The 13,541-nt window shown below is 51.1% G+C and overlaps 1 protein-coding gene across 1 annotated transcript; it reads right to left on the bottom strand.

Annotated features, from left to right (window-relative positions):
* Nucleotides 1–6,807: 6,807 nt before the first annotated feature.
* AKAP5 (A-kinase anchoring protein 5) lies at nucleotides 6,808–11,291 on the bottom strand. The gene is made up of 2 exons (XM_068682543.1): nucleotides 10,851–11,291; nucleotides 6,808–9,650 (listed from the first exon to the last, which is right to left on the bottom strand). Exon 2 carries the CDS (start codon nucleotides 9,030–9,032, stop codon nucleotides 7,326–7,328), a length of 1,707 nt encoding a protein of 568 aa, XP_068538644.1. The 5' UTR covers nucleotides 9,033–9,650; nucleotides 10,851–11,291; the 3' UTR covers nucleotides 6,808–7,325.
* Between the last annotated feature and the right edge of the window lie 2,250 nt (nucleotides 11,292–13,541).

Raw genomic sequence — 13,541 nt, 5'->3', positions numbered from 1 at the left:
AAAATGGTAAAACAGACTCTTTTTACCCTTCATTTATCATGACTTGATTTCTGAAAAGTAATCATATCCGAGGGGGATTTAAAATTGTACGTGTTCCTCTTGGATCCCTGTGTAGTTTTCCACCCATGGTACCCACACCTCCTGTCAGACGGGCTCCAGCCCATCCATCCCTCAAGAGCAGGCTCCTGAGCAGAGGGCCCCAGCCAGACATACGGCGCTCTTGTGGCACAGAGATTTCTTCTCCAGCAAAGGGCCGAGGCTCCCTCCCTGCCCAGTAATCCCATTATCCAGCTGGGGGGGAGCAGCAGCGTGCTGGGGGCGTCCTGCCAGCCCCTGGGGACTTGAGTCATTGTCTTAGGAGAGGGGCATCCGAACAATGGTGGGAACAGCTTGCTGTCAAAACGCCCGGCCTGCATCTCTTTGTAGCCAGGCCCCTTGAGCTGTGGTCTTTGAAACAGTCCCGGGGCAAGATGTGCAATGAAACCACCGCCAAACTGAGAGCCCAGCCGAGCTCTTTGTGCGGGCGGCCGCTGCCTCTGCCGGGCGGGGAGCTGCACGCTGCAGGGGACGGAGCGGCCACCGAGGGCTGCCAGATTGTGTTTTGAGACAAAGGGAAAAATCAAACAGCCTCTGAGCCTGCACGGACGATGTCAGGCAACGCACGCTGCCGTTTGCTATGTGCCTGCCTGGTGGGCCGAGCGCTCTGCTCTCTGCGTGGCCCTTAGAGCTGCCCTCGTGTGACTGCACCCGAGCTGTGGAGCTGGGCTTCAAAAGCCTTTTTTTAAGGCTGGCAGACAAACACAGCCCGACCCGTGGGGCTGCCAGCTCCTGCCGAGCCCCTGGCACATTAGCAGGGCCGCAGGAGGTGTGCAGCTGGGGCCTTGGGCTCCCCTGGGGCTCCCCCAGCTTCCCTTTCTGCAGGACGGCTGAAAAATGGTATTTTATAACAGCCCACCGTTGTGTGTGACACTTTGTCGAGTGCTGCTTGCTTCAGCAGCCTTCCCGTACTTGATTTAAGCCCCTACAGCATCACCCAGGGGGGTTGGCTGGGTAGGGACAGAGCTGCAGGGAAGAAGCAAAAGCTGCAGAAAAGAAGTAAAAGTGGCAGCTTTCAGACACTTCAGGGGGAGACGGGCACCTCGCTAATTTAGCTGCATGCCTTAAGTGCCTGAATTCATTCGGATTGACAGTCAGATGGCCCTGGGTGCCTCTGCAAACCCCGCCGAGGTCAACAAGACATGAACGTATGGCGGGCATGCTTCATGCAAAGGACGGCAAACAAAGGACTCGCTATTGAGGACAGCAGGAAATGGGTTTGTTCGCTTTTTGGCCATTAAAAGGGAGCTGCAACGACAGCTGCGACCGCAGGCAGAAGTCAGGTTCAGGCAGGTACCTGCAGGCTGCCACGGGCATGTACGGCTCCTAGGGTACAGGTCCTGAGGGTGATCCTGATCTGCAAATAATGCCAACAGCCAAAACATACTGTGACCAGCACCGTGGGCTCTAAGTCTGAAAATCTAGGAGTATAAGACTTTTTTTTTCACCATTTCACCCCTTTTTGGTGTATTTTGGCTCATCTTTGTGGTGCCAAGCATCTGTGTCATCAAACATCTGGGAGAAGCATTTTTTTCATCATTTGCAATACAAGAAATGTATTTTCAGCATTTTTCCTCTGAAAGTGTTAAAGCGCTGTTATAATTAAAGCGGTAGAAGAAGCCTGAGACAGAAGCCTTGTCAACGCAGAGCTATGCTAACTGCAACCACCCCTCGCAAGCATCATTCGATCTCAGTCTTGTGAATAGGAAATAATTTTAGAAGGCAGTTACATTTTCTGAGCAAGGACAGCAGCTGCTCCTGGATACAGCAAGAAGTTTTAGCCCTGCATGCAAAAGGCACTTGGATTACTTAACGTGAGGCAGGAGCATGCTTGAAAAATCTGCCTGATGTACAGCTGGGCTTGAAAACTATTCTTTAATATTTATTTTTCCCATGAAAACATAAAACCTTTGTCCCGGTATGCAGAATAATGATTTTGGTAATTCTTTTCGGACATCTGCCATTGGTTGGTCAACGCACGTGGGCATAGGCAAAGAAAGACCCAGGGCGATGCCACCTGTAGCTCAGGGCTGACGGCCCAATGCATGCTACACAGTTCCCAGGTGGGCACTCTGACATATTTTTCCCCTGCCAGAGCCCACACGTGAATATCTTCTCCTCCCTCTTCCACCCTGAATTTCTGGGAGGCTGGCAGGGGCAGTGCCGGCTGCCCAGGTGATGGTGCTGGCGGGCAGGTGGCCTCTCCCAGCTCCTTGATTCCAGACAGAATAATAATTAAAAAAAAAAAAAAAAAATAGCAAAAAAAAAAACCAAAACACCCAAAACCATCAGCTTGCTGTGGGTGGCAATTCAAGGTCATCTCCCATTTCAGCCTTTCCATGCAGGAGAAGCAGGCCTGGACCATTTGCTACCAGTGGCCAAGGAGGGAGGTTTACCCTGGGCTTGTCACAGCCTCCCGGGAGTCTGCCAGCAGCAGGTTGCAACGCACAGCTGCACTCGTCTTCAGCTTTGCTGCTGGATAAAAAGCAGACAGGTTTTCCTTTCCTGCTTCTGTCTTGGTATGCCAAAAAGGAGTGCTCTGTGTGGGCGCCCCAGCAGTCCAGCACTTGGAAAATCTATTCTGACTGGTAAGAAGAGGGGAGGACGGACCTGCCCTGAATTACATGCCAGTGAGGTATTTACAGTTGGAGCTGTGTCAGGGCTGAATTCCCTGAAACGCAATCACGGTGCGTACCGGATTTGCATGTTTCATTAAGAAAAAGTAATGACACAACTTCAAAAGCAGCTTAATAGAGGAAATGCTCCCACTGAATATTCCAAAGCAGGCACCTCAGCCCTCAAAACCCAGGCACAGCAAAGCTCAGCATCTTGCCTCCTGAATTTCACCTGAGCTAAAACACCCTGGGGAAGCCAAGCAGCCACCCCCCAGCCCAGCTGCCAGGGCTGCTGCTCCATGCTCCCTCCCCCAGCCCTGCAGCCTTCATCTCACTCAATTTGGATGGCAAAGTGTGCTTTCTTAACATCTTCTCCCCTCTTTTATATCCAGCATGTTTATCATTTCTCTCTTATTATGACAAAAGCAACCCCTGATTTGGGGCATTTTTTGCTGCAATCCACTTTTCAGCTAAATGGTCTCTACAAAATCCCAATGTTTAGCAAAGAATTTCACTCTTCAAAGCGTGCTGCAAAAAGAAAGAAACATGCAAGTGGTGGCTCCTGAAAATACTAATCTATATTGTTCCTTAAATAACCATGTAAGCAGTAACATCCTCTGATTAGCTAAACAAAAACACATTTAATGTAAAGATTTTTATCTGGCTGCAAATTAAAATATTTCATTACTTTAATACCACCCAACAAGAGCTAACAAGAACCATTTCTCTGGGAAATAAAACTGCAGATGTAAAATGATATTAAAGCAAATTGTTTAAATCAATCTGTTCTCTTGGAGCATTTCATTATTTTGAATTACAGAGGTTGAAGCCCTGTATCTATAAGACAAGCAGCATTATGGCTTTGCTGCTGCTAACACGTGAGTCCACCAGCAGGGTCCCACTTCCATCCATCACTCCCCAGCACAGAACAGAAAGATTTTCATGTATTTCACAACTTTACCCAATTTCTTCTATGCATGTGTGAAATCTCTCTCAGATTTTCATTTTATACATACGCATACATGAAAATATCCATCTCTTTTTTTTTTTTTTTTTCAGGGAAAGCGTCTTAAATTCAAATGCTGGATTCCTGCTTGCTGTAGATTTGGTCGATTGAAGTCTGCGTGGCAGCAGCAACCTCCAGCAGCTGGAGGTCTGGCCCTCAGCAGCCTGCACATCTCAATGCTCTTTGGGTGCCACAGGGCTGGAAAGAAAATGCAGTATTTGTTTGAGCCATCATTGTCGACCAGCAATTTTCACAAGGAATGTTTCAGCAAATACACTTGTTTTCTGCTGGGCTCAGTGTTGACATAACAGAAAAGCTTTTTATCCCTCTGGAAGTGTTCCTGGGCACGAGTTACACTATTTAAGCACTCTCTTCTTTGCTGCTAATAATTAAAAAAAAAAAAAAAAAAAAAAAGCTGTGGGAAATGAAAATACTTAAAGTGACATGGCAAAGCATGGAGAGGGGACTTGTTGAACAGAAAGCTGGATAGTCCCTGCTAAGAGGAGCAATGGAAACATCTGGGAAAAAAGCAGCAGTGCAGACTGTGGGGTGAGCAGAACAACTTAATTCATTACGATGCTGCTACAAAGCAACACTTCCATAACCAAGAGGTGCAGCAGATCAGCAAATACTTGGATGAGAGGGCAGGTGGCCCAGGAGCAGTCTGAACTGGTCTATAGGAGACCAAGGTTACGCACCATTCCCGTTTCTTGCAGCTGCCCATGAAGAAAACAGTCCTACACCCAACCTGCCCGTCGGTGCTCTCGCGCAGCCAGGCAGTCATATGCTTCTCCAAAAATTTATTCTCCAAAAGAATAAAGTCCTTATGTTTTATTAATGTCCGATTCTCTAATCATAATGAAGGAGAAAAGAGTCTTAATTAAATCATTAATGGCTGTTAGAAGTGTATATTTTGTTCTGCAAATAACACTATTAAAAATGTATTTTTTTCCCTTTTTTTTTTTAATATTGTATAAAGTGCCTGGAGTCCTTGCATGAAAGACATTATGCAAAAAAATAAAAACAATTAGGGTGTGGGATCCACTCGATGGTAGCAGAAAGGTCTGGGTCACGGCGGTCGCTGCTGTCCCCTCCACCTCCCATCAGCGCGGAGCCGCTGGCCGGGAGATGGCGGACCCGAGGCCTGCCTGCAGGAATCCTGCAGCCAGCAGCCTCGGGAGACAAAGCCCTTGGTGCTGCGGTGACAATAGCTGTCCTGAGCCGTGCTCTGTGGGGCTGGGCTCTCCTCAGCCTGCAGATGCTCTGATGCACTGATCACCATGTAGTGAATTCGGCTGTCGGGCGGCAGGGCTGCTCCTCTTAGCCAGAAGAGATCCGTGAGCCCTCCTGTAGTCCGTGGGTTCCCAGGAATCTGTGAGTAGAAGTGACTGACCAAACATCCAAAAGGAAGCCTTATAAAAAAGAGCAAGCCTCAAAACATTTCGGGTCTATTAACAACATTACGATCTCTCTGTGCACACTGTATGGCCACCTGAAAAGGCTGGACAGGACACAACCGAGCGCTGTCAGGTTCATCTCCTCACATACAAAACCTCTCCACAGCTGCCCAGTCAATAACAAGGCCAGAAAACAAGAGGTACACTCAACTTTAATGAAGCAACTGCCTGTTTTATGTACATCTTCTGCATTTCTTGAGGAGAGTCCAGGCTTCCCCCTCCTCAGCACGGCAACAATGCCCTTCACCAGGCTCTGCCCTGTCCCGGGCCTAGCAGGGCCCCGCGCAGCCTCCATCATGGGCATGGCTCCTGCGGGCACTGCGGCAGCTCCGCAGCTACGTGCTGTCCTAAAACAGCCCCTTTCAAAGTTATGGCAAAGTGCCTGAAAGGCATGGTATGAAGTACAAAGCCATTAATATTGTACACTCTGAATTATTGATAGCTTATTAAATAAATTCACAGAAAAAGACGACATTTTTTTTTTTTAACACCCTCTGATTTTCCTGTTTTACTTGTGCAGAAACAAGTTGTGGCACTCACTGCTAGCAGTCCTCTAATAATGACGGCGATCCTGTGTCAAAGTTTAAAACACGGTTGTGCACTGGGTACCAGGAAGGTTGTCAGCCCTTGTGTTTGAACAGGAACCCAAATACTGCACCGGGAAGAGAAACCTCCGTGTTCCCACTGTGGTCAATGAGCAATCGCCAGGGGAGGCTGCTATTTCTGTACAGGCTGAGAAACAGGCAGGAGAATTTTCTCAGCAGAACAGGCAAACGTTCACGCAGCCGTACGTAAATCACAACCACACAGCTGCACTCCAAAATTATCAAAAGGCCCCTTTCTTGCTGAGGGCTGGCAGTGAGAGGTGACGCATGCCCACACGCACCACGCGTGTGCACACGCGCTGCAAGCAAGCCCTCTTGTATCAGAGCAGCTTGTGATTTTGGACAGCACCCGGCCTCTTTGGGCATTTCATGGCAGTGTCCCCAGGCCCTGGTGTCTGGGTTTTCCCTGAGGACTTTGGTGGGTTTGCTCTGGCGTTTCAGGGCGCATTTCAGACTCACTGCCACAGGGCCAGAGGGGAGTCTGGGGGAAAAAGAGGGGAACGATGCCAGGTTCGCTGCAGTCAGGTCAGGAGGGATTTGCAGCCAGGCGAAGGGACAGACTGCTGCCCGCACACAGGGACACTGCCAGCAGCCCGACCAAATCTGCTCCTGACTTAGAGCGATTCCACAGCCTGCAGCGCATTGCTGCTGCCGAGCTATTTCAACACCGAGGCAAGAGTTGCATGCAGCTCACTGCTATTTATATTACATGCCACATATCAAAAATACGCTACATCCACGGACAGCTTCACCACAACAGACAAAGAAAGGCAAAGGCAAGGGGCTCCCTGCGGCAGGCACGCTCTAGACTAGCCACAGGCAATCCTGCCCATTGCTTCTGGCAGTGCAGGAGCGGCCCCCAGCAAACCAAATGCTGGCATTTTCTTGGCATTCGCACAGCTTGGGGTCAGCAAGAGGAGCTGACGGTGTGCAATGGTGTGCCTGGCCATGAGCAGGCTGCTTCTGGCTGGGGATTAGGCTGGACAAGAAGCACTGCTCACTGCAGCCACCTGGTTTCATCCAATGTGACCACAGGAGTGACTCTGTTTTTTAACCCGTTTGCAACACTGAATGCCAGCCCTGGCCTGCTTGGCCTTGACGTCTTCATTGCACATTGCAGTCCCATCACCTGCTGAGCCCTGTGCACCCAACTGAACCCAGGGCAGGAAGGCACTCACTGCCCCTCAGACCTTTCCCTAACTGTATGTACACACCTACACCATTAACAGTGGGGAAATACGGAATGGATGGAGGCAGAAACGTGGCCTCCACATAAAGATGCCAATAAACAGAAACACTGCAACGCCTTAATTTTCCTGTAGCTACAGGCAGTCGCGCTGCCCAAAGCCCCAGGCCCAGGGGATGCCCTGTGCACAGCAGGGCCTGCCACACGTCCCAGGACCCGTTTCACACACACATACACACAACTTCACGGGCATGCAGAGTTAACTACACCATGGCCCCAGGAGCCCTCCTTGCTCTCCCCCTCAGGCCACAGCAGCTTGAAAACGCTCCCCCTACTCCTGTTTTGGGGGCATCACCACCATCACAGGAAGCTGTTGTGTTTGTTCTGTTCCAGAGCCATCTCGTTGACCAGCTGCTCTATGGACGACTGGATGGCTGCCTTCACGAGGGAAGACGCCGTTTCTATGAGGAGCAACTCGTACTGATCCGAAGTCCTGTGCCCCTGGTCACCCAGGCCTTTCTCCTCCGCCAGGGCACTGCTGCCAGCCTCGGGCCCCCCTTTTTGACCCAAATCAAAGCTCCCACTTGATTTTTTATTCCCTTTTTGCTTATTGTGGTGCAAAACCAGGGTCGGCTCATAGTCCTGGTCAGAGTCGTTGTTGTCAGAGTCCACGGCTTCAGTGACGGTGATGACAATGCCGACGCAGGTGCCCATGTTGATTTCAGGTTTCTCCTGGTGGCTGGAGCTGCTCTGCACACTTGCTGCCTCATCTTTAAATGCTGACTGACTGAAATCCATTACGGCCTCTTCAGCTTTGGACTCCTCAGGAAGATTTGTGTTCTTCTCTGATTCACCCCCTTCAGGCAGCTCTTTGCAGATATTGGCTATTTCCTGCACCTCGGTGATTTCAGGGGTGCTGTTGGGCTGCTCTGTGGAAACCAGCGCTTCAGCAGGGACTTCCTTCTCTTCCACGTGCACCGCAGTTTGGTGAGGACTCCCCTCGGGCAGCTGTTCCTGGACGGGTTCATCAACTGCCACTGAACTGGTGATTTCTGACTGAGTGGTGTCTTCTGCGTGTTCATCAGCTGCCTCTGAACTGGTGATTTTCAATGGAGTGGTGTGTTCTGCATGTTCATCAACTGCCTCTGCCTCTGGACTGGTGATTTGGGACTGAGTGGTGTGTTCTGCATGTTCATCAGCTGCCTCTGAACTGGTGATTTGGGACTGAGTGGTGCACTCTGCGTGTTCATCAACTGCCTCTGCCTCTGGACTGGTGATTTCGGACTGAGCGGTGTGCTCTGCGTGTTCATCAACTGCCTCTGAGCTGGTGATTTCAGACTGAGTGGTGTGCTCTGCGTGTTCATCCACGTCAGGCCTGGGCTCTGCCAAGGGCTCACTCTTCACACCAGCATCAGCCCCTTCCTCTACCATACCCTTGTCCTCCCGGGCCTCCTCCACAGGGAGTGGGCTGGAGGGCTCAGCTTTGCTTGGCTCCTCTGCCGGGGCCAGGTCCTCCAGCTCCTCAATGGCTTTATTCGAAATGCCCATCTCTTCATTCGCCTGGACACTGCCCTCTGACTCCTCCACTGCCTCAGAGAGGCTGCGCTTTTTCTTGCCTCTTGAGAACCGTACGCAGGGCATCTTCACACCTGAGCTCGCCTTTTTCCTTGAGGAACCTTGTGTGCCGCCCTCCTCAGCATCTATCTCCAGCTGCACCTGGGAATCGGAGGGCACCTTCTTCCTTGAAGAGGATTTTTGCCTTCTCCGAGGTCTTGTGAGACTTTTAATAGCTGCCCAGGCTCCTCTGGAGGATCGTGGCTGAGCAGAAACTTTTGCCTCCCCTTTGTCTGTGCCCATGCACTGGCTTTTCTCCTCCGAGGCCGCAGAAGCTCCTTCGCATGCATCCTTCACGGTCAGCCCCTTCTTACAGGACTTCTTCCGCTTCTTGAAGCAGAGCATGGAGGGTTTTTCTGCCTGTTCTTCTGACGGGGAGCACGTTGTCCCTGCACTCTGGGTCTCCAGCTCTTTTGGGTTCTCCATTTGAATTTCCTTAGCTGCCTTTGCCATATTTGCACCTCTGTCTGTGCTGTATGATCGGTTTTCTTGGTTAATGTATCAGACACAAGAGCTGCAGGGATGCTCAAAGGGCTTTTTTTCCATACTGTTCTCAAAACAATAGTAGATGGTTTTTAACGAGCTGATGTGGCAGTGTACAGAGAGAAATTTTGATAAAGCTATTGCCTCCACTTTATAACTCCCATTTGTCTTCTTACTCACTTTATCACCTCTCCAAGGAGTTCTGGGCAGACTTTAAGAACCAGCTCTCCTTTGCTTCGCTGACCAGAGTCACTCTCACCTCCAGGATAAACCACTTCAGGTTGTGCGTGGTCTAACAATATGACCATGTAACAGACAGTCTGACACTGCTTTTTATTCCCCCAAAGGATGACAAATCAAGCCAAGAGTTAACAATTTTTATTCACCCTGGGAAGAACCGGCGTTGGCTGAGCCACCTGTAATTCACATTGCACAAGGAACTTGCTTGAAGCAACAGTAAAACGGCGGCGGTGCTCTGCCCCCCAGTGACAAGGTCAGCTGCTACTTTGCCTCTGCTTTCTGCTTCAGTTCCCACCGCAGGTTAGGTGAGCTTTGCCTCGAAGTGCAGCCGATGCTTCCATCTCTGATCTGTAACATAACAAAGAAATGTTAAGAACCGCAGGGCAAAAATTAAAGTATTGAAAAGTATTTTTAGCATAAAATTTTAGTCTGAGGTGCAGACGAAGGGTGGAAAAGCATTTCTACCTCAGGATGCACCACAGCAGTTTTTTCCACTAATGAGCATCAGCATGCACAGGCAAAATAAAGCCACTATTATGGCAACCCAGTGATGTTCCACCACAGAAAATACTACTTTGCGTGGCAGAAGCAGCTATATTTTTTTAATTGCCCACATTATGGCAAATATATTACACATGCACGCATATATTTTCTTCTCCTACGGTTAGCTAAATCTTTCCCCCACAGCTCCATATGCACTCATAGTTCCAGCTAGGGAAATTACACTCTGAGACAGCAGATATTTTTATCTTTAATGCACCATATGACAATATGCAAAACACAGAATACAAGAAGAAGCTGGTGGAATACAAAAGAGAAATCACATGGCTAGAAGGAAGCATATTTATACTACGTGCATGCCTTCCATGGCAACCTCAATTAACACTGCGTGTGTTCATCAAAAGAAAGATGTATGTAACCCTTAAAAAAAAAAAAAAAAAAGGCCTCGAACCACCATCAGAACGCTGTCGGAGGTAAAAACGCATATTGCAGCGAGCAGCCCAACTTCTCGGTGGCTGTCTCGACTACTTGGGGAAATTGTTGAGGAGCGCTTCGCGCCCCGCCGCGGGGAGCGGAACAATTCCCGCGGCCGCTCCCGGCGGCGCCGTCCGGGGCTGTGGCCGCGGCTCCCGGAGCGCTGCCGGGGACGGGGCCCCGCCGCCGACCCCATCGCGGGCTCCGGGCTCCGGGCTCCGGCCGGGGCTTTCCCCACCGCGCCGCTTTGCCTTTCCCCGGCTCGTTCCGAAGCGCAAAACGCATCCAGCGGCCAGAAGCACGTGTGAAGGACACCAAACCCGGTGCTCCCGGCACAGCCCGGCTCATCCCGGGAAGTTTTTTTTATTTTATAGGCGGGGGATTTTCAGCGGGGACCGGGAGCCGCCGTGCACCGCCGCATCCCCGCCAGCCCCCCGGTCCCCAAACCCTTCGGAGGGGACGTGAGGATGCTCCTCGGGGCTGCAGCGGCCCCAAGCGGGGGGTCTCCCCCAGGGCCCCCCGCTCCCCGTCCCCGTCGCGGTGCTCGCCCCCCGCCGCCCTCACGCCCCTCACCTGCTGCGCGGCCCGGCCGCGGCTCCTGCGCGGCTCCTGCGCGGCTGCGCTGCCGCCGCCTCCCGCTGCAGCCGCGCCCCCCGGGCCGGCGGGGAGGGCGCTGCCGGCAGCCCCCCGCCCCCCGCCCCCCGCCCCAGCAGCCCCCGACCGGCCCTCGGTACCGGGGATGCTCGGAGGGAGCCGCCTCGCAGCCTCCCCGGGAGCGTGGGGATGGGGAAAAGGGAGCAGCATCCCTCCTCTCAGCGGGCAGCGCCCGGATCTCCTGGCAGGCAGCGTCCCTGGTTCTTACGGGAAGCATGCCCTCGTCTTATGGGGACGCATCCCTCCCTCCTGGCGAGGCGGCATCCTGAGGCTCGCAGGGCAGCAGCCCTCGCCCTCTTCCCCGGGCATCCCTTCTTCCCCTCCCAGGTCGGGCAGAGCAGCAGCAGATGCACAAACCGCAAACTACACCCGAGGCCAAGGTCCTCCCAGCGCCTGAGCTGCGGTTTGCAACTCGGATCCCAAGAGCAGCAAAAGGCTCGGTGGGAGCAGAGCACGCCCAGGAGGAAGGGGCTGCTGGTGTTTGCAGAGCAGGTACGTCCTGACAGTGCAGGAAGGAAGAGACTCTTGCTCCTCGCAGCTGTTTTTGTCCCACCTGAAACCTTTGCTGGCATCAAGCCCATGCTGTTTGGGTCACTGTGCATTTAGGGCTGGTGGTAAGGGCAGCCAGGTCTAGATTTAGGCCAATCCTTGCCCCAAAATAACAGGTAAGTACCCCTTTCACATGGGCCTTTTTTCTTCACAGCTACTGAGATCTGACTTTAAAAAACTGCATCTCCAGCTGTTATGATTGATGGGAGGGCCCCTGGAAAAAGGACTACCTAGCGCAGTGGAAGAACTACATGAAACCGTAGTTTGAGATGCTTGAATGTCCCCATTCATCTCAACGGGGAGCTTACTGACGCCCACAAATGTTTCAAGGATGTTAACTACTTCACAGCATGCTTGCACATAAGAAACCAGGCGAGGCAGCATACTTGGAACCTGCAAGTGGCTTCCAGCGTAGGCTAGCCTTAGAAAAATATACATGGCCTCCCCCTTCCCTAGCGTGCTCATAGGAAAAAGGTAGAAGGGGTTCTTTTGGCTGAAATTTCAACCAGTAGGACAGAAGTGTGTATCATGTAACCACGAGGAATTGCCATTTTAAAAGCTCCCCTAAGAGATGTGTTTGCTTGCGTTCACGCAGGATAATAATCTTCATTTGGAAACGGCTCCTCTCCACGGGGTGCGCAGTGGGTTCTAATTACAATACACTTCTGCGTTAAAGCTGAGCAAGGCCCCTCAGCGCGAGGATATTTCCCCTGGTTCCAGGCGGAGGCAGGCAGCGGTAATGAGGATTGCTAACATGCGTGCGCTACCTCCAGGGTGGTTTTAAGGAGGCAGGTTCTAATCAATCCCCTTTGAAACCACCTCACACAAAATTCAATTATTCCTGTCGTTTCAGGGGAAGATGGTAGCACTGAAGGGTATGAGACAAGGGTAATGGATAACAGGTTCAGCAGCAAAAGCAGAGGATCTGCTCAGATGATGGGTAAGCTTTCATGCTTGAAAGAACCTAGCCCCTCCGTAGGCTCTGAGGGTCTTTCTGGTACACACCAACGATGTGCAGCAACCCAGCCAAGCAACACCTCCTCGTTTTGTCCTCATTGCTAGTCAAAAAATCTGTATTGTTTCTTACATGAAGTGATGCAAGACTCTTATTACAGCACAGCTAGGGGAATGGATGGCCATAACACCAGCTAAGGGCTCTGGGCCCACAGATAGCCTACAGAAAACAAATTTGTACATAATTAGTTTTTTCTCTAGGCAACAGGAAGGGAAGACAACCTTTCAATATTCAGTTAAGAAATTTAAGTATTCTTTGTGTCCAATTTGATAGGGCAAGAACTAACTGCCATACTTAGTCACAAAGGAAAGTTAAAAACACTCCAGTGTTATTTATGAAACAGTCCTGCAAGACGTAGGGTAGGGATTTCCTACTAGGCTTAAAGTGCAGGTTAGAAAAGCATCTGCCACTCACCTCTAGGGATGCTGAGGGCTGTTTTCCATTATTTGCTGCTGGCCCTTACACTTTGTCACCACCTGTCCCCCCCGTGCATACCAAACCCTCCGACAGTTCAGTGCCTGAGCTGCTGCTTTGCCTCCCTGCAGGATGCAGACTAGCGACCTCTTGAACCGTCTCTCTCAAGCACATGTCTATGATCTCATGCTGAACTAAAAGGAGGCTAATCTTAGCATAAATTTGCACTTATCCCATCTTTCATAAGCATCAAACGAAGGTGGAACAGAGCACTTGCGGGAAAGCAGTGCAACAGGGAAGCCTCTGCAAGATGAGAGAAGGAAGATGAAACGTAGGAACTGACAGCAGTCTTGGCAGCATCAGCTGCGGCAATCTGCTGCAAGGGAAGGCTTCGCCAAGGTGCTGCAGGTGAAGAGGCACTTTCAGCCAGGCATTTGGACTGGTGCAATAACTGAGGAATGTCCCTTCTGACCCCAGGGCCTTCATGCACCCTAGAAAACCTGACTGCCAGTAACTTCTCAGCTGAACACCATCAAAAAGGAAATTTTAGGGGGCTGTGAATGTCTCTCAAATGCTCTTACGACAGTTTAAATTACTCTGTCTCTGCTTCTGTGACAACCAGGTAATTTTTA

Source organism: Anas acuta, chromosome 5 (assembly GCF_963932015.1).
Source record: "Anas acuta chromosome 5, bAnaAcu1.1, whole genome shotgun sequence".
Classification (NCBI taxonomy): Eukaryota; Metazoa; Chordata; class Aves; order Anseriformes; family Anatidae; genus Anas; species Anas acuta.
This window is presented reverse-complemented; position numbering and strand designations above follow the sequence as displayed.

Coding starts and splice junctions, on each gene's coding strand:
- AKAP5 (XM_068682543.1), bottom strand. CDS start 9,032: ATGGCAAAGGCAGCTAAGGAAATTCAAATGGAGAACCCAAAAGAGCTG.